This window comes from Neopsephotus bourkii, unplaced genomic scaffold (assembly GCF_033783945.1).
Source record: "Neopsephotus bourkii isolate Nb327-2 ecotype Australia unplaced genomic scaffold, CSIRO-AGI_Nbou_v1 NB_318, whole genome shotgun sequence".
Classification (NCBI taxonomy): Eukaryota; Metazoa; Chordata; class Aves; order Psittaciformes; family Psittacidae; genus Neopsephotus; species Neopsephotus bourkii.
The window spans coordinates 8,136,940-8,156,598 of NW_026900826.1; the positions used below are offsets into that span (position 1 = coordinate 8,136,940).

Genomic DNA, 19,659 nt, shown 5'->3' on the forward strand with positions numbered 1-19,659 from the left:
AATGTCAAGTCACATAAGTACCACATATTCCAACCTCAATGTTGAGGCTATTGGAAAGCCAAAAGTTTAAAGTAAAAACCAATTTTTTCATTTATCAGGAAGACACACACAAACAGAATATAGATAAAAAATCTTGTAACAAACAGAGCCAATCACTTCTTAATAATTTGCCTTTAGGTAACTTTTTGATCTCAAAAAAAAAAAAGAAAAAAAAACGCATTAAGGAGGAAAAGCAAAGTTGCTCTGAGAGAGAAGCATCGATTTCAGCCTTTTGGTTTCTTTGGTTGGTTTTTTTACCTGCAGAGGAGATCGTACAGTAATAACCTTATTTCCTTCCGTAGCATCTATCTGTACAATGATTGAGTCTGAATGATTAACAAGAAGGTTTCTGACGTTGTACAGTCGTCGACCTGGTTTGGCTATGGGAATGTTTACCCCTTCTTTATATCCGTGAAGTCCTAATCCACAAAAATATATAAGTCTTATTAATTAGGCAAAACACATCACATTACCATTTTCCAGTTGAAAAAACTTCATCTCTAAACTCAGCAACAACCAAGATCAAAGCACTTTCTGGCAAAAGTATCTTGAAATGGGATTTGAGCACTACTTCCGCACGTCTGCAGTACTTCTGAATTCTGATCATATGGAATTTAAGCACTTTGACTCCCCCATCTTGCCATTCTTAACACGTCAAAACACAAAGTGTTCCCTAGCATAATACCTAAAGTCAAGGAGAAGACAGAGCTTTCTTGTCGATGCAATGCAGACACCTTCCCTCGTTGGGGCACTTCAAAACCAGAGTATTCCAGTTCCATGTTCTGACCAATTTCGATATCATTCATAGTTTCTTTTTCAGCTGAACCAACTATCCGTATACTTGAGCTAGGAAGCACTTTGAGAGCAACACCTAGGGCATTTTTCACTACAAAAGGTGCTGTGTCTTTAAAGGAATAGTCAAACGTGGATGCTGTCCCTTCTGAAAATGCCTGTAATTAACAACATATATAAGGTGTCGTACACAAATAGCCACATCAACATATATATATATAAAGGCTTTTAATGACCATTCCCAGGAACCACCATTTTAAAGAAAAAAATAACATATATATTAATACCTATGCTTTGCATAGCAGTATTTCAGTGAAGTAAAGTTTACTTCCCAAAAATATCATTACTATTCTGTAATTTACAGCACATGTTGATGCTACAACTAGCATTCACACTCCTCATAAGGAATTTGCTTTAAGCTGTTGGGTACTAAGAGAAAAATCAGATCTGGAACACATAAGTCCCAGGTACCTTTACCACACACATACTTCATATTCAACTGCAACTTATGCTTACAAACATCTGTTTGATTACACAGAAGCCATGGAAACTGACTGCCAATAGAGACTTACAGTGTAAGCAAGTACTAACTTAGAGAACTGTTACTCATTTAGAAAGAACTGAATAGCAATTACTCGCATTCAGTAAAAATAACCTGCTTTAGTAACCAAAATTTTTCCCCTCCCCCTAAAAAAGGGGGGGAGAAGAGGAGCATAGGACTTTCATAAGCACACACATATCACAAGAAAAACAGGAAAAAAATATATTTAACACACTAAACATTCTACTTCTACAATTTGAAGGCAAATAATGAAATGAATACTTTTCTTAGTATTCTATTAAGGAGAAAAGATGGAAGGGAAGTAAACTTCTAACACAGAAACTTCTTTCAAAAGCTAGCATCACCTTTTTGTTAACCGTAAAGGACTAATTAGAGTGAAATAAAACTTCCTAGAGAACCACATAATTTGACACCTTCTGCCTGCTGGGACTACCTTGGCTAAATTACTGAACACAGCAAGACAACATTTGGATATTGTTATATTCATTGTATCCTTCGAAGATATGTTAACTGCAGTTTGTGGCTCAGGAAGAACAATGAAGTCATCTCCAGGCATCAAACTCCTCTCTTGGACAGGGTTAGTCTTCATCTAAAACAAAAATTGCATTAGGCAATTATGAACACATACATTACTTTTCCTCTGTTAAAACAAAAAAACAAATGGACCTACACTTGACAATTTCACCAAGCAAAAGAAAAGCTACTTTCCCATGAGCCTCTCTAGCACCTTACACAAACAGAAATTGTACACCACTTGCTTTCTTCTCTGTATATGTGGTAACACACTACATTTTGCCCATGCATTAACTTCCATCAGAAAAACCTTAAGATGTCTAAAAACTGATTTTTTTTTTATAATGTAAAATAGCCTGGCTCTCAAAGCAATCGAGAGGTTCGTGTTCTGTCACATTCTGTTCATGTCTCTTACAGCTTCTTCACAAAGTTTCAAGTCTGTTTACATACTTCCAGCTTTAAACTCCATTGCTTCCTTCCTCCTTCAATCTGTTCAATAAGCGGCTCCCACACTGCATAGGTTTCATTGTAATAATGTATCTAAAGAAAGAAAGAAAATTAAGTAAGACAAACAAAAATAGAGGACCAGGTTCTTTCCACTAACTGTATCGAAAAATATAGTGGTAAGAAAACAATCCATGTTCATTTCACATTTTGGAGGTCTACCATTAACTTTAAGTAGCTTCAAAAATTAATACACAAATATGTAATGTATGATACATATTGCATAAGTGACATGAAGAACTGACAATCTGGCTTGCTTAAAGCAACAAGACAGCATGGCAACACCTCCAACTAATACAATTAATTCTCTAACCTTTCCTACACTGTTTGAGAGAATGACTTTGCGATCAGAAATCTCAGCAGTGCAAGTAGTTTATTGTACTATGAAATAACAACTAGTCTGAGAAAACTTTAGTCTGAACCTGGTCCACTGGAACAATTAATCTAACCCATAGCCTGTAACTTCTTCTGGAAGCAGAGTGACTTCCCCCAGTTGTATGTGATTAGGCATACACTTTCCACAGCTTATTATGACAGGCACATCTAGCAGTGAAAGAAGGTTACTGGTATATCCAGTATAAAATGGAGTATGAGGCACATTCCATAAACTGACAAAATACAAGATTTAGTTAATCTATCACACAGAGCAGCTGTAAATCTGGATGCATGAAATTTTAACATGCTGCTTCTTAAAAAACTTATCTTCAAATTACCATATCTTGGGGAAAAGAGTTTCCATAGCTGACAAAATAAGTAAGGTGTGATTACAGTTGAAGATGCAGAGAAGATTTTGAGAATAGAGTGTAAATTCTATCTTACCAATACACACAATGCTACAGAAACAAAAGAGTGGTCAATAAGAGATAAATGGGAATAGTCCACTAAGCCAAGTTAACTGTTCTTACAGCAAGAAGTGAACGTGCAAATACAACTGATAAAAAGGGAAGACTAGGCTATCCCACAGTAGCAATTGCCATTAAAATCTGCCACTGATTGCAAAGATTCTCTAAAAACCACATTATGCATAGTCATTCTCGCCTGACTAACAAACTCCAAAGAGCACTACAATTTAAACCTATTATCAATTTAGCACATAGAAAGTGTACTGAACAGTTAGTTGAAATGAAACATGCAGAAGTGTTTTAAACTGCTAACAAGTTGATTCTACATACCTCCAGTGACATATCAGCAGTGACTGCCATCATAGAGGACCAGTTTTTAAGGACACCTGAAAACACAGATTCGACTAACAATAAAGGGACAGTACGATGACCCAGACCACATTCCAAGGTAATCTGAACAGATTTCACTACAATGTCAAATTTCTCCTGTTTCAAAATATGTTCACGGTCTGTAAAAGTTTCCGTTGCTTCCATAGCTACATCAACACCAAGAAACCAAGCATTGCACTCGTCTATAGGCTTCACTTGCCACAAGTTTTCAGCAACTTCAGTCACTCCTCTAGAATCTTCCTCTGCTGGTTTGGGCTTTATGGCAGCCATAATGGTCATTACAGTGTTCAGAATTATTGGTGAAATCTTGAACAAAGGAAAAAAAATCCATTACAGCTCAAAACATTTTAAAACTGATCAGCATACAAAAGATGCCATCAATGGAAACCACAAGTATCTCTCAGGTTCTTTACACAGGTAGGCAGCATTAAAGGCCCTTATAAAAGATGCAACTTAATCATGCAAATCATGTTAATAGCCTTAACTGTATATGTACCTGTGTGCATACTTCTGCTTACAAGTCTCTCTGAAGAGAAAAGCAGTGGTGGAGGCAGCCGTGGGAAAAGGCTGTATCATAAATTTGAAAGAAACTGGTAGCAGGAAGCCCAGTATCTGAAGCATTTAGATTAGTCCTTTTTTTGGCAAGAATTTGTCAAAACAAGGAACATGTAATGATTGTTTTTTAATCCAGAGCACCATAAAAAAGGATAAATGGCTATTTCTGACATTCAACTCATAGGGAAATGGAAATTTTAAACAGCAATACATAAAGTTAAAACAAAACCAACAAAGCTACAGCTTGAGAAACACCCATTCCTCCAAAGACAGCTTCAATCATCTTACCTTTACAGTAAGCTCTTCTATTGTTACTACCACAGTTTGCATCCCTGAGACATGCATCATATTTTCCATGACCAAAGAACACGGCCGTAACACCTGAGCAAAAAATTAATTTGCTTATTAATATAACTCCTGGAATCTAAGCTTTCCTAATGTTCTTGTACTTTTTATTCCCATAATAGAACAAAGGGATGCTGCTTCCATAAAATATCACATTTCAGAGTAACAACATTCTTTCTTACCGTAGTAACGCTATTGTCTTGTTTTGGTTTGAGAAAAGCACAGGCCAACACTTTGAAGCCCTTCACTTGAGCTGTCATCCTTTGTGCAAGCTTTCCAGATGTCAGAGAAAAATCACATTGGAAGGAAACTTTTAAGGCAGGGGCATCAGCATTTGTCAAATTAGCAACAAATACAATTTCTGGATCTAGGATCACAGCTTTTACTGTCATATTTGGCCGTGTAGATATTTCTGTGAAGTAAAAAAACCCATTGAATACAAGATGTTTGAAAGCATTATCATGCACATAATACCTGAACCGTGAATAAAAATTGCTACATAATTTAGAGGTACAAATTTAACAAATAATGTCTCAATTTTTACAGGAATACATTGCTGAAACTGAACAGGACACGGTGTTCAGAAATGAGCAGCAAACTGGTCACAAGATTTGTTTTAAAGAAGCTCTTTGTTTCAACATCATAAAAAAAACAGTATTAGCTGTATACACTGTAGTCAACCTAAGCACTTGCACTACAAAGCCAAGTTAGAAATAGTTATCTTGAGGCTCAATTCCTAAAGTAACGAACTTCTTCAGAGTGAAGATTTACTAATTGAAACCAAATCAGCAATATACAATTTCTTGACTGAACACTCAATCTCCAAACAGAAGGGGAGAATCTTAACATATTTATCTAAGTTACAAGCAAGACACTCTAACCTAGTGATGAATTCAAGTTACTTTGGTTCTCAGTGTCCTGGGTTCAGCAGTAGCAGTCATTTTTCTCCTTCTTAGTAGCTGGTGCAGTGCTGTGTTTGACTTTAGCCTGGGAACAGCGCTGATAACCCCGATGTTTTTAGTTGCTGCTCAGTAATGTTTACTCTGACCAAGGACTTTCTGAGTCTCATGCTCTGCCACGGAGGAGGGGAAGCTGGGAGTAAGCAGAGACAGGACACCTGACCCTAACTACCCAAAGAGGTATTCCATACCACAGCATGTCATGCCCAGTACATAAACCGGGGGCAGTTACCCAGAAGGGTTAGATCACTGCTTGGTTGGGCTGGGTATCGGTCGGCAGGTGGTGAGGGGTTGTATTCTCTTCCCTTGTTATTTCCCTTATCATTACTATTACTGGTGGTAGCAGTAGTGGTTTGTGTTATACCTTAGTTACTAGACTGCTCTTATCTCAACCCATGGGAGTTGCATTCTTTCGATTCTCCTCAATTCTCCTCAAAAGAGGCAGGGGAGAAGGGGGAGTGAGAAAGGGCGGGGAGCGAGCGAACAGGCTGTGTGGGTTACTGACTGCAATTAAACCACAACAGTTCTTTTTGGCTCCCAACCTGGGGCACAAAGGGTTGAGATAACGACAGGAAGCAGCAGAGGCATCATTGTTTGTAACTAGAGAAGGACAAAGTGCAGGACCACTATTCACACCAGTTTTCTTCTACCCCATCCATCTTTTCCACCACCACATTACGGTAGTGTGTGACCCTCCTGCACACTAGGATCCACTTTAAGGGTTACTCACATCTAAAACCTGTTGGCAATAGCAGATTATCACATCTATTCAATGGAACAGGTGCCAAATTGAGGCTTGGTGCACTAAAGAAAAAACAAAGCCAGTAACACAACTGGGTAGTCTCAAGAGTAAGTTGTTCTTTTTAAATCCTTAACTACTCTATACATGGCACTTTTATCCTAAAGATGCTTCCTTTGCAATACTACATTTCAAAGGAATGAAATAAATCCTATTTAGCTTGAGTGATTTTTAGATATTTAGCTCTGCTGAACAGCACAACTCTACTGTAGAGCACAACTCTACTAAACAGTCTTACAACTACTACTGCTTAAAACAATGGTGTAAGTGGCCAATTTGCACATTGGTAAGAATAAACTTCTTCAGTCTGACAGCAAGATTGCATCTTAAATACTTAAGGATGATTTATTTTCAGGATGAAGTCTGTAAAGGAGGGGAGTTGTGGGAGGAGGTGGAAATCAGTTTTACAGACCTGTTTCTGGCTTGGATTTCCCAGGAGCAACATGCTTTAATTGCAGCTGTGCAGATCTTTCAGTTGAGGATGCTGGCATTGAGTTAATGAAAAAATCTGCTACTGTCAACAAAAACTCCATACTGGCACATATGTACAGCTTGTCAAGGACAGCAACAACTTCAGTTCCATTTTTATCCTGCTTGTAGTTTATATCTATCATAGATGTGTCACTTGTGTCATCTTTCTTGTCTATCATTCTAGAAAACAAGTTTAATAAGAAATATTTCAAACACCAGAACACACAGATCTAGAAAAACAAGGATGTGTAAATAGTACAATTTTTTTCTCCCCATGCCATTTGTAAATAAGAATTACAATAAACAATCCATGTTTCCTCCAGAAATAAGATGGTATACAGTTCCACAGTAATGTCAATTTAAAATCTGTGTGCTGCAATTTTTAGCCTACATATGTGGCATGTACCAATCAGACTGAAGTTTCAGTGCATAGATATCTCTAGCTGAGGCTGGTTGCTCTCTACTCAGCTGTTCTACACAGTTTACTGCAATATTTCCATGCAGGGGATCGGAACTAGATCATCTTTAAGGTCCCTTCCTACCAAAACCATACTATGGTTCAATCCCCCCAGAAATTTCTTTATTCTGGATAACCTGGCTTCAATGGATAGAACAAACTTTCTCAACGTTATTAAAATGACATCATTCATAGAATCATTTTATCCCCAATGTTTTTCTTCATTGCTACATTCACTGTTTTAGTGCACAGTATGACATTCAACACCTGAAAGCCCTATTCCACTAAACAGTCTAAACTGAAGTTGTATCCATCCCATGTGAAGCAAATGACGGAAGAAGGAAACAGTCTTCCTAACAAACTGCATGAAGTATTTTCATTTTGTGTGCGCTCAAATTTACCTTGCAGTCACATTCTTAATTCCTTCTCTGAGATCATCCAGGGTACATGCCTTGAGTTTAACATTAATATCCATTGACCCATCTGAAAACATCTTTCCTGATGATGCCATGAGATGCAGTCGAAGTTCACCAAGGCGTAATTTGTCGCTATGCAGTGAAAGCAGAGACTTCTACATAATGAGAAACAGTAGGACTAGTTATTACAGTACAAAGTAATAACCATGCTTCCCTTGCTGCTAGTCACATGAATTTAAGGATCTGATTAAATTTGTTGGTGTCTTCAGCCCTCCATTCTTATAAATTAAAGTACCTCAGTAAGAAAACAGAAAATACAAGTTGGCCTGTAGTACCAAGACTCAAAAAGCAAGCACCTTCCCATCAGGCCAAAGCATATGAAGTCATAAAAAGAAGACAACATTGCATATCTTTCTCTACTCTTTTCAGCACAGGAAAGATTCTCACTATTGCTCACAGTCAGAGATAGGCAGAAGAGAAGCCTAGGCCATGCATACCTTAGATCTTTTTTTTTTTTTTTGATAACTGGAATAACCAAATCAAATGCTGAGGGTTTTTTCTAGGTTGCTTTATTGCCTTTATTCAGTGGGATTTTTAGAAATGCACTCACATCCTTCAAATTCAGGACATTCTCTACCCATAAAACCTCAAAATTCCGGGATAAACTGCATAAGCTCCATAAAGCAGGCATTCCAAAGTCAATACAACCAATGAAACTCTGGTTTACTAACCTGAGTTCCATCCACAGAAGAAGCCAAAGTTCCCCACCCCACTTACATGATAGAAGCTTTGTCACAAACCTGATTCATATCACTGTTGTAGAGAGTTACTGAAAGTGACTCAAAATTAAAGTCAAATGTAAGTGTTGTGTAACATTCCACAGAAGACTGAACCGCAGAAACACTTTTTTGTCCAGATGCAAGAAGAGGACCTGTCAGTGAAAATAAAATAGTTTTACATTTCATTAGAACAGCAAGTTTGAGGTGGTTTTTTGGTGGTTTTCCTTGTTTGTTCCTTTTTCTTCATTTGGGCTTTGTTGTTGTTGTTGTTGTGTTGTTTCTTTTTCAATTAAGATCAGAAAGTCACAAAAGGAGGAAAAGCCCCAAATCTGTGAGACTACTCAGAACATGCCATGCTTTCATTTACTCAGCGTCACTTTGTTCTATTCAATGCATGTAAAGTTACCCACCACAGAGTGGCTTAAGAACCTTGAAAGAAAACTGTCATTTACTGCAGTTCTTGATTCACTTTAATGAACAACTACAGGAAGTACCAAAACTGCTCAAGGAGTTTGCACTACTCTTCCTTCCAGTTTTTTCTCATACTATAGTAAAACAACTATTGGTTGAATAGTAGCTTTTTTACATTGAGAATGTTAAGTTTTGGACACAAATAAAAAGATTTTTACAAAGTGTTAACAGTATTTCATCAAAAGATACCCAGTGCTTATATTAACACACTATTTGAATACTAATAACATCCTCAATTGTTATAACATAATTGGTTTGGCTTTCTTTTTCAAACCACATGCAACTTGCAACAGTCATTGCTATACTGAAGAATTACCATATTAAAACAGATGAATCACAAAAAACACACTACAAAAGCTACAAACATACCTTCACAGAAATCTGATTCACTTGGAACTTTCCCTTTTTTAAGTATCTGTGTATCTTCAATGTTTTCTTGCACAGTATTTGGCTGGGAGGAAGCTCCTCCAAGGTTTTCAAGTAAAATTTTCATGACAACAGTTAGATCTTCTTCACTAAGTGCAATCTGTAAAGTGATAAACCCACAATTTCATTTTTAGTGACAGTATTTCTTTCCAACACAGTACACAAATGTTGAGAAGAAGCAACATGCTGCTTCCACCATACACAAGCTGTCTAGTCAAAATGATCCTGGCCAAATAACCCTAAATAATTTGCCCATTTTTCCTAAAATACCATTTGTTACTTGTTATGAACAGGAGTTACAACAAGCACTAACACTCCACATGAGAAACACTTTCCAGTCTTGCAGAAGCTTTTTGTCTGCTAAAAATATGAATAATTAAGAATCATAAGCACTTCTTAACAATTAAGCAACCCAGAAACATTACCAGATAACATTAACGTCAAGATTTACATTGTATATGCTAAAGAAACTGTCATTCAGTAGGCTTTAAAAGAGTTAATGGATCTGAATCCAATTATGAGTGTGAAAGAAAATAAGCAGTATCAAGTCACAAGATCCAGTCACTAAACCCATATTACAGTGTTCAAATATTTTTTCTACCTTTTCAAAGTGCCACGTTTGGCCACAACACAGATATAGCAATGAATTAAGACTGATGAACAAGTAAAAGCCCGCCACCCAGTCCATTTTACCCACTTATTCCATACAGTTAATGTAGAGAAAAAGTAAACCCCTCCCTCTGCAAACATACCAACCCTAATTTTTACCTGTTTTATATCAAAGTTCCACATCTACCCTTCTCATTTCTAATGAATCTAAACACTCAAATAACCTGAACATTACAGATTAAACAATTTAAAATCTGAAATCTAGATTTTAAATCTTAACTCCACAGATAGCCACAAGGAATTTACTGACTGTTGAGTCAAAGGATAGCTCCAAGAGACCCTCAGAAAAATTACAATAGGTTTTATTCCATTTGTATGAAATACTTGCTGCTACACCAAAACTATTCATCATACAGTATCAAAACTCTAACAGAGCTACAAATTAGACAGTCAAGCTGGAAGTCTTTTAACACTGTAATAATTACAAATTGCAACTAGTTCACAAACACCTTTACTAGGCTAAATACCATTCTGAGAATACGTATAACTTTTGATGCATCTCCGCTTTGCCATGGCATTACCTGCATTGGTTTCAAGTCTCCTTTGATACCAATTGTTGGTGCTTCATGATACCAAGTTGCTGCTAAATTTCTCTGGACCAGTAAAGTCAAACTCACAGGACGCAGAATTTCAGAATCTGGTTGAGAATCTGTGGATATAATGCACCTACAAAAGACAGTGGAAGCAGCAGAGGAAACGCTTAGTAGCTACAGAATCCCAAATATACTGACCTAGCGAGATTATGGGTATACTTTATGTCATAATTAATAATAATGTGCACTTACATGCACTTAAGTGCAGGTATGCACTTAAGATGAACTCAATTACTGTCCTATTATTCCATTCTTCCCATGAAACTTTAGACACTGCAAACATATGCCCCTGTCTAAAAGCACTCCTAAACTTAGTTGTGGGGTGAGCAAGATAGGTGTTTCGGTTTAATATGTTTTTATCACCTATCATCTTTAAATAATAGAACAATTCTACACATCGAACATGAGTCCATTTTCCATATGAACACTTTTCTACTCAGAAGAAAAGCCTGTGTATACCTTGATAATTTCAAATGAGTTAGCTGCACATCCATGTTGTCAATGACTGGAGGAAGCGAAGATTCACCTAAAGATACCAGCTTGAATTCATTCTGAACTCTGATTAAGCCAAGATCAGCTACCAAAGCATTAGATGAAGTTGAGGATTCAGGAACAACTATAACTGGAGCTTTCAGGTTGACATCCATTAAGAGGCGGAAGCTCTTTTTAGCAAAGTCTTTCATGCTGGAAGCAGCCATTTCTGCCGCCTGGACAGTGACTGCCGTCAGGGCCTCTTGCGCCGTTTGGAAATTGTTTAGGAAGTTCTGTTGGTAGGTAGTGAAAAAAGTAATAAGAGTTCTATGAGAGCAAATAAGCCCTGCAAAAAAGGCAAGACCCAGGCAAAACATAAACTTAAGAGAAGTAATATAGCTCTGGCAGAAATATGAACCTTCCCATTCAACCAGGCAAGTTTCAAACCAGAAAAAGGTTCAAATCATGCACAAGCTAAGACATGCCTTGCTTATTTAGGTTTTAAGATAGTATTAAAGCTATCACATTTAGTTCAGCATTTGGTTTGTGATCCTTTTCCTTATTTGTCATTCTTGCATAAAGCAGTGCAACTTAAGTGACACCTCTTCAGCAAAATAATTCTATAAGCTTGTATAGAGCTCAGGTTACAAAGAGCTGACTGCATTTTATTTTCTTAATAAACTTCTAATGTCAAGAAAAGAACTGAAACTAATGACTTACCAAGAGAGACATAAAGAATTTATGTAGGTAAATTATTTGGATGCAGCCCACTTTCAGAGACATTTTACCATCCACCCTTGACATATCACTGTAGGCTTCCCCAGCAGTAGCATCTGGATAAAGTGATACGTGAAATCTAAACACTTCATCTCCCACTATGGAGACAGCCTAGATGATTAAGTGTGTATAGTTAATACCGGCACACAGTTCTCTGTGATAGAATTACTGCTTAGGTTATCAAACAAGAAATATTTCTACATAAAAATTAATTGCAACTTATGAGCAATACTTGGACATACATATGCTAGGCACAAAAGGTTTGTCTCTTTGCACTTGGTTATCTGTAGCCCATTTTATATTTAAGCCATGCTACACAATTAAACACATGAATGCAAACATGATTAGAAAGAAGAATGGAAACATGTTTTGCTACCCTGAGATAAAGGAAATTACCAGTGAAACTTTGCTTAACATTTTGTACATTACATTGTACTTAGTATTATATAACACCACAAACCAACTACAGAGCTGTCATTAAACAAAGAACCAGCTAATTTTGTTTAAAGTCCACACATCACATCACCTTTTTATGGATTGTTTTTGGATCAGTGTTTGTAATGACAATGTCCTCAAGTCTGGAGAACACCTTAATCTTTTTAGGTTTCATTACTACAGATGCATCCATTCCTGATGTGAGACAAAAGGAAGAAGATAACAATTTGTTGAAGTGCATTTTTAAAGTCACCAGCTTTTTAAAATAGAAGCATTATTTATTACTGACTATGAAGAACAAGAACAGCTTAGAAATCAGCATTCTGCCATGTAACAACAAATGCTAACCTTACTACACATGCTAAATTTGCCAGCATAAATTGACTCTAAGAGTGGAGTAAAAATTCCCAACAGTACCTACTATCTAGCTAGTGAAAAATGGAAGCTTGTGTTATTTATTACATAGTGCCTTCATTTCTTTTGAGTTTACTCCGCTTAGAAATTATCTTTTTTCCATGTCAAATATTTTCTTCCCCTGCAGGATTTTTGTTTATTAAAATATTTCATTGCAATATCATACAATGAAAATACATTCAAACATATACTAAACACATCTACGACGCACACATGCTAACCTTTCAGAAGTGAATGAATGGAGTGGAACAATATAACTTTTACTACAGCCAAATAAACTGACACCCTTACCTTGTATTCTAATGTCTGCAATGCTACAGGTCTGATCACACACTGTAATACTGAATGCATTTAGCTTTGCAGTGAGTTTTAGTTCACAGATATCATCATGGGCTGCATTACCAGACACTGGATAGGATACACAAGAGTCATGTAAAAACTTCAGAAGAATGTTAGATTGTTTTGTACATACATGAACTATTCCAAAAGCAAGCTGGAATTATTCCCTAAAAATTACTCTAATTTTTAGTTAAGACATTAAACAATTCTTCTATTAACACAGTTTTCTTCTGGCACAACTATAGTCACCAACCAACCCAGGCAAAGAGCAATCAAGATGATGGTTTTTTTGCTCCTTTTTTATACCTGGTTTTCATGCAAGAGTATGCAGAATACAGTGTGCATTTCATTATTTCAAACACTATCACACATGAGTAATGTTCCTTGAATTTCCCAAACAATGCTACAAACACAAGAATATTAATCACACAGGACTGGAGAAAACATTCTGAAGTAGATTCCATACAAAAACCTCACACTATTTCAAGGTTACAGTACCAATCGTTAAAAGAAGCACAACAGCCTTGAGTTCAGAATTTCTCTTTGCTTCCCCTAGGCTTAAGAATGTTTATTTTCAGCTATGAAAGCACTCTTTTGAGCCTTTTTCAATTGGAAAGCTGGTTGTGACACTGAGGCTTTGGAAAGGCTTTAGGACTGGTCACTGTAATATCATTTATTCAACTTCTATAATAAAGTCACACGACTACCTAGGAAGCTTACATTGAGCAAGGAGAATCTGTAAAATTAAGCAATGGAAAACAAACAAACAAACAAACAAAAAAAAAAAAAAAAAACTATCTGGTGCCTTCTTTTTTTTTTTTATGAGATTATTTTCTCACCAAACTACTGCAACCACCCAAACTGGTATTCTGAAACCAAAGGCCAGATGCTGTTAAGCAACAAAAGCATGGCCTTTCTAATGCCACATTACCTGGCTTAACTGTACTTCCTTTTTCTTGTTCTTTTATTTGAGGCTTGTGGTATGATACTTTATCAGTACTGGGAAGACCACCTGATGGCATACTGAACGTGAGAAAACTCATGATGGAAAGCAAAGCCTCTGTGTGAAGTACTACATCCAAACATGAAAAGATGACCTAAAATGAGGGCAAGACAGAGTGACACTGTTATTTAGTAGCAATCTATTGCATAACAACTCAGATTTACTGTCACAGAATTAAGCTTCTGCTTCCTCCAAGTTAACTCTACACAAGCTCCAGAGCAAATGAGGGAGCTATGGAATGGAAGCTTAATACAGCTATAGAGGAACTGTGTCAATGTAAAAATGGATGCTTTGTGTGGTTATGCTTTTTCAGTAAGCTTAGTTCTGCTGCATTTCATTGTGGACTATTGAGCACTTTAGTTGACATCTCCAGAACCAACCACATGTAAAGATATTTCAGTATGTATGACAGAATAAAACAACAAGAATCAAAATCTGCGATCAGAATAGAAATTATGTGAGTAGCACCTATTCCAGCCAGTACTACTTAGTGAAACCAAACATCTGCTAGCTGACTTCTGGCTCAAAGCAATTCTTGGTAAATGCCGGTTTTACTGGTAACATTAAGGATGTCACTCTCTTGACTCTGAAGTTGTTCAGCCACTTCAAACTCCACATACGGCTGTTAAGAAGTGAACTTCATCCACCACTACTGCTTTAAAGGAAATGGTTTAAAAGCAAAAGGACCTGAAAATGCTTGTTTGACCTGTCACCACACATCACAATTTCAGTTACAAACTTTCAAGCTCTGAACACAAAGCCTTCGTTCCACACAGTACCAAGTGTATCACTCTAGAAATAAAACATATCCTACAGGTCTCGGTTAGAAATATGTCCTTATAAATTCTAACTAGCTAAAAATGTAAAGCTTCTAGTTTAAAATATGAACTCAAGTAAATACTTCTGTAAAATAATTAAAATAATAATAATCCTTTTTTCCTCCTGGATTCCTCTTTGAAGTAGTTAAATATAAAGCAGTAAGCTCTCATAATGAGAGAGTTAGGAGACTATGTTTTGGGTTGGGTTTTTGTTTGTATCCTGGGGGTTTTTTTCCCCCCTTAAATGAGAAAACAAGTGAGTAACTATTTCACACAACTGTTGCTATTTGAGAAGCTTAAAGCAAATTACACACATCCAGTACTCACACTGATGTTTTGCTTGGTGCTTTCATAAGTAGTAACAAAATCTGGTCCATCAGCATCTGCCTAAGGGAAGAAATAAGAGAGCCCAAGCACACAGTCAGTCTCTATTGAATTTACTGAATTTATTAACTGAATTAATTGAATTTGCCACACACACACAGGTATAAGGATTCCCATTGCAAAAGAAAACAAAGGAAAGTGATGCATAAACAAGTTCTCTAAGTACAGCACATGATCAGCGCAACCAGAACAGGGTACTTGCAAATGCTCAGTGACATTTTATAACATACATGTTGTAAAAGTTCAACTGACCATTTACAAGATCTTCTCTTACTTGGATGTGTTTAAACTGGATCAATTAATGCTTAGTACTCTGTCAGAACAAATTCACTTGTTTATGCTATTATAGATAGGAAAACTAGTAGTCCACTGGTTCTAAACCTATCATCTTCCCAAGTTTTTGTGCAGTTTTTGGAGGTTGCTTACCACCTGTAGAGAGCCACCTATCACTTACATAGGCAAAGATGCTCTCAACCTGCTAAATTTCACAAAGGCCCTAATCTGTGTTGTTCACAGAGAACACATACAAACATTTGGCTTCACTAGTAATATCAGTACTGCGTTGACTTATGAAGCAAGCACTATATGGAAGCAGTGGAGTGTGGAAGTTAAACAACAGGCATTTGGAAGAAGACATACATAAGCTTTAGATACAAATCCCACAGGTTTTAAAACTAGCAAAAATACCAACCAACCAAACCCAACACAGGCCAAGCACGGAAGCCTTATTTTACTTCCCATATAATCTTAGTTAAAAGGCATTGAAACCTTAATGTATTCCATCTTCAGAAGATGTTCATCTGTCTCACTTGAAGAATTAATAATGCAAAGGGGATCTCCTTTTGAGTCTGAAAATTAAGAAATAAAACCATAACTTACTTCCACTGACGAGCTGTACTCCACCTACGGAATATTTCCCTGCTAATTCTCAAAAATATACTATTGTTGCTGAAATAGTTAAGGTAAGCATCTCTTTTCACTAAGAAGCCGCAGATTAAGCACTACCTTGTGAAATGCTGTACTGATTTGATTTTATTTTTAATTAAGATAGAAAAACTAACTTTCTTGGTCCTGGAAGAATATTCAAAACTGGAAAGTTATTTGCATTCTTTTAATTAGTTTTTCATTCCTGTATTTACATTTTTCTCTTTCTATAGAAATAGACATTATATATTATAAAATTCATATATTTTTATACCCTATACTATTCTACTTTGAATACTGGCTATATTTCAGTCATTACTTCAATATCACTTTGAATTGCTACCTGACCCATCGAGGAAGCAGGCTGGATCTCCAGTGTTGTCAGAACTGGCCATAAAGCACAGCTTCAGAAGTTCATCAAAACCCTCTGAACAGATGGAATACTTCTCAGGAATGACCCTTCCTACTCAAAGCAGGCAACTAACTCAGATTAACACAAGCTAACTCTAGCAACAGGAGTAAAACAGATTAACTCAATCTAAATGACACATGACATTTCATTAAGTTAAATCAGAACGTAGCTTTTTGCCCTTTCCTTCTCCCCGAGTTATTATTTATGGCTATGATATCCTCTTGCTACATAAGCTGCCTGCGCACACTGTACTGACTGCGTTTCAGCTTTTGAGATGACTTACCATTGATTTCAATGCATCTCATCATAATTTTTTTCAGATATGCTGCTGCCGTCAACTCATGATTTCTAATTTTGGTTTCAGTTCCAAGCTGCAGCACAGTCAGAATATGTAATGGATGTCTCTCTTTCTGAACTTGCTTCATCAAGGTTATTGCAACCTGGAATATGGAAAGGGAAACGAGTTTGCTATCTCAGTAAAGCTGTCCAGATACTATGTCATGCAGTTGTAACTAGGCTTCAAAAGCAGTACTAGTCTAGACTAAATCTGGCTAGAATTTACTTTTGTTGTTCTGGCGGTACGTCTTTATCTTATCAAGCTATGCTTCAGTTTTGTATCAGACACTACACAGTGCTACATACAAAGTCTGATTATGGAAATAAGGATTACTACAAATCGTACTGGTCTGGAGGGAAGGACAGCATAAAACAGCAACGCGAATCTATCTTTGATATCTGTTACTATGAAAATAATAACTAAGGCCACAAATGTTGCAACATTACAATTCTTAATTTATAGAAGGTTTTAAGCATTACATGATGAGAACTTTGGAAATGAGAAAAAAACTTGTGTTTCTAAATGTAGCTGAAAATTAAAGTAGAAGTAGATATAGTTATTTATGAATTACGCTCATTTTGATGCATGTATTTCATAAGGCAATCATCTTCCATTGTTGCAAACTAAGAATTGCCTCACCTAACAGTTTACCACATGAGGAATTTAAAGAATTCAGGTCTGTCGATACTTTGTCTGCATCACCAAGTGGCATACACTTCGTATATTAACAAATTAGCATTTTAACAGTAATAACCCAAAATACAGAGTACACAGACAACGTGGATGCTGGTAAAAAACTCCATGTGAAGCCTATGTAAAACCGTATTAAAGAAGACAAAATTGTTCATAAGATACATTAAATGAGACAACACAAAGCACCACAGGTTAGCCTGTAATAATGCCTCAGTCCTATCATTAAAATAAAAATCTTCACAGCCAAAACAGCAATTCTGAAAGCTAGAAGCTGCCACAGGTACTAGGGATGCCCACTGGATAACTACCTGCTCTTTGTTGACGGGCACCTCATCAGCCAATTGCAACTGTAATTCTGCAAAACCAGAAAAACCCAAAACCTGGGATGCTATCAACTTGCTGCCTGTTTACACTCCAACTATGGGACAAGTATTTCTAATGCCCTTAAAACTAAGGTTTTTTACATGATCTCCTGCCACTCACATAGAACACATTTCCCTGCTGGCCCTGCCTGCCTGGATGATTTCTTATGCATAGCTATCTTTGTTAATTGATTGCATTAGCCAGTATTTCATCTACAACCTAACCTTCAGACTTGGTATCCCTAAGGGAAAAACACTAGTTCTAGCTTCTTTCAGCTGGTTTGTTAATAAGAGAATCATTGGAACTTGATGATCTTAAGATCCTTTCCAACCCTAACTATTCTATGATTCTATGATTCTATATACAGCATAATGAAGAATTAAGGCTAGGAGAGTGCTGAACATCTAAAATAAGTCTGGTTTTCCCCATTACATATATTGTCTATGTTAAATATTCTATAAATACAATCTCACATAATATAGACAAAGAAGACAGCTCAAGAAACAGCTGAAGAATCTGGGTTCTGGGTTTTTGTTCTCTTCTGGTTGCTGTGTATTATCTTTAAGCAGCTCAAATGGATTTGGGGAGCCCACTACTTATGAGAAATAGACTTGATTCACTTCCTAGAATCATAACAGTACAGTTTACAGATGGATACATACCTCTTTGATTTCAAAATTAAGTAGCATATTGACTACATCTTCATTTAATGTTCTTCTTGTCTTTTCAGGCAGCATTCCTTCTGAAACACTCTTATCCTGTGTCAAAACAGATTTCTCCATTTCTTTGGTTTTACCTGAAACATTCACTGAATTGGTTAACTTTTAAAATTGCCACCACTTGTTTAGGTCAAGAAACACATCCAATTCTTTTATTTATTTAGATGGTTTAAGTTCACTTAAAATAAGCTAGCAACATTTCCACAAACACAGCCTTTAACTTCAGAGCAAGCAAATGAAAAAGAAACATGTTCTGTAACAAGAAAGTTCTGACATCTCAATACCTTGCTAGTTCTGAGACAATTTAGCTAACATGATTACCAACTTTTACCTTGTAATGCTTTCACTTGTTTCAAGTATTAAATTATAAACACTGTCCTTGCAAAATTATGACATGTTTATCACTCACACATGATGCTCTCAGATCTAAGCTTGCTTTCCAGGTAATAAGCACTTTCCCTTATTCCTGAAAGCTAACACACTTAACATTCATGACAACAAAATCCCACTTCTGACCTTCTTTTTGCAGTACTGATTCTGCAGGAGTTAGTTTTTCTTCTGCTTCACCAAGGTTTTCAGTCAACACTTTGAGAAAGACATTCAAATCCTCTTGACTCAATACAACCTACAAAATTGCAGATCACAGTTTGAAAGAAAAACACACTGTTCTTTAATATATCACTAACTAGCAAAGCAGATCAATGTTTCCTGGCAAGCAGAGTGCTTATTTACAGATCTATTGTCAGCTGCTTCCTCCCCTAAATAACACAATGAAATTCATTTAACCCTTTATTGTTGAAGGATTAGGACATTAAAGAGGTTCTAAAGTTACAACAATATGTATCCCAGCCTTTATTTAGTGTTTCTGTGCTTTCAGTGTTTTTGTATAAATGACATGCTACCTCATGTTAATTAAATTCCAGTTTCACCCAAAATGTATCTGGTATTTTCTTTCATTGTATATAAATTGCCAGAAAAAAAATATTTT

General features: G+C 36.4%; 1 protein-coding gene across 4 annotated transcripts in view; it reads right to left on the bottom strand.

Moving 5' to 3' along the window:
* The window catches only part of VPS13C (vacuolar protein sorting 13 homolog C), an 86,858-nt gene that overhangs the window by 28,654 nt on the left and 38,545 nt on the right, over nt 1-19,659 (bottom strand). For all 4 annotated transcript variants that reach the window (XR_009724619.1, XM_061347594.1, XM_061347593.1 and 1 more), the window contains 22 exons: nt 19,188-19,296; nt 18,615-18,748; nt 16,843-16,999; nt 15,992-16,071; nt 15,167-15,226; nt 13,950-14,115; nt 12,971-13,087; nt 12,357-12,460; nt 11,774-11,941; nt 11,042-11,346; nt 10,511-10,655; nt 9,264-9,420; nt 8,445-8,575; nt 7,630-7,799; nt 6,713-6,951; nt 4,725-4,954; nt 4,486-4,578; nt 3,583-3,948; nt 2,357-2,446; nt 1,827-1,982; nt 725-989; nt 298-458 (listed from right to left, as the gene is read on the bottom strand). Coding sequence is in view for 3 of the 4 variants with exons in the window: in XM_061347594.1 (XP_061203578.1) it covers nt 298-458; nt 725-989; nt 1,827-1,982; nt 2,357-2,446; nt 3,583-3,948; nt 4,486-4,578; nt 4,725-4,954; nt 6,713-6,951; nt 7,630-7,799; nt 8,445-8,575; nt 9,264-9,420; nt 10,511-10,655; nt 11,042-11,346; nt 11,774-11,941; nt 12,357-12,460; nt 12,971-13,087; nt 13,950-14,115; nt 15,167-15,226; nt 15,992-16,071; nt 16,843-16,999; nt 18,615-18,748; nt 19,188-19,296 (3,603 nt within the window). In the remaining variant the exon portion in view is untranslated. The remainder of the gene's footprint in view (nt 1-297; nt 459-724; nt 990-1,826; nt 1,983-2,356; nt 2,447-3,582; nt 3,949-4,485; nt 4,579-4,724; nt 4,955-6,712; nt 6,952-7,629; nt 7,800-8,444; nt 8,576-9,263; nt 9,421-10,510; nt 10,656-11,041; nt 11,347-11,773; nt 11,942-12,356; nt 12,461-12,970; nt 13,088-13,949; nt 14,116-15,166; nt 15,227-15,991; nt 16,072-16,842; nt 17,000-18,614; nt 18,749-19,187; nt 19,297-19,659) is intronic.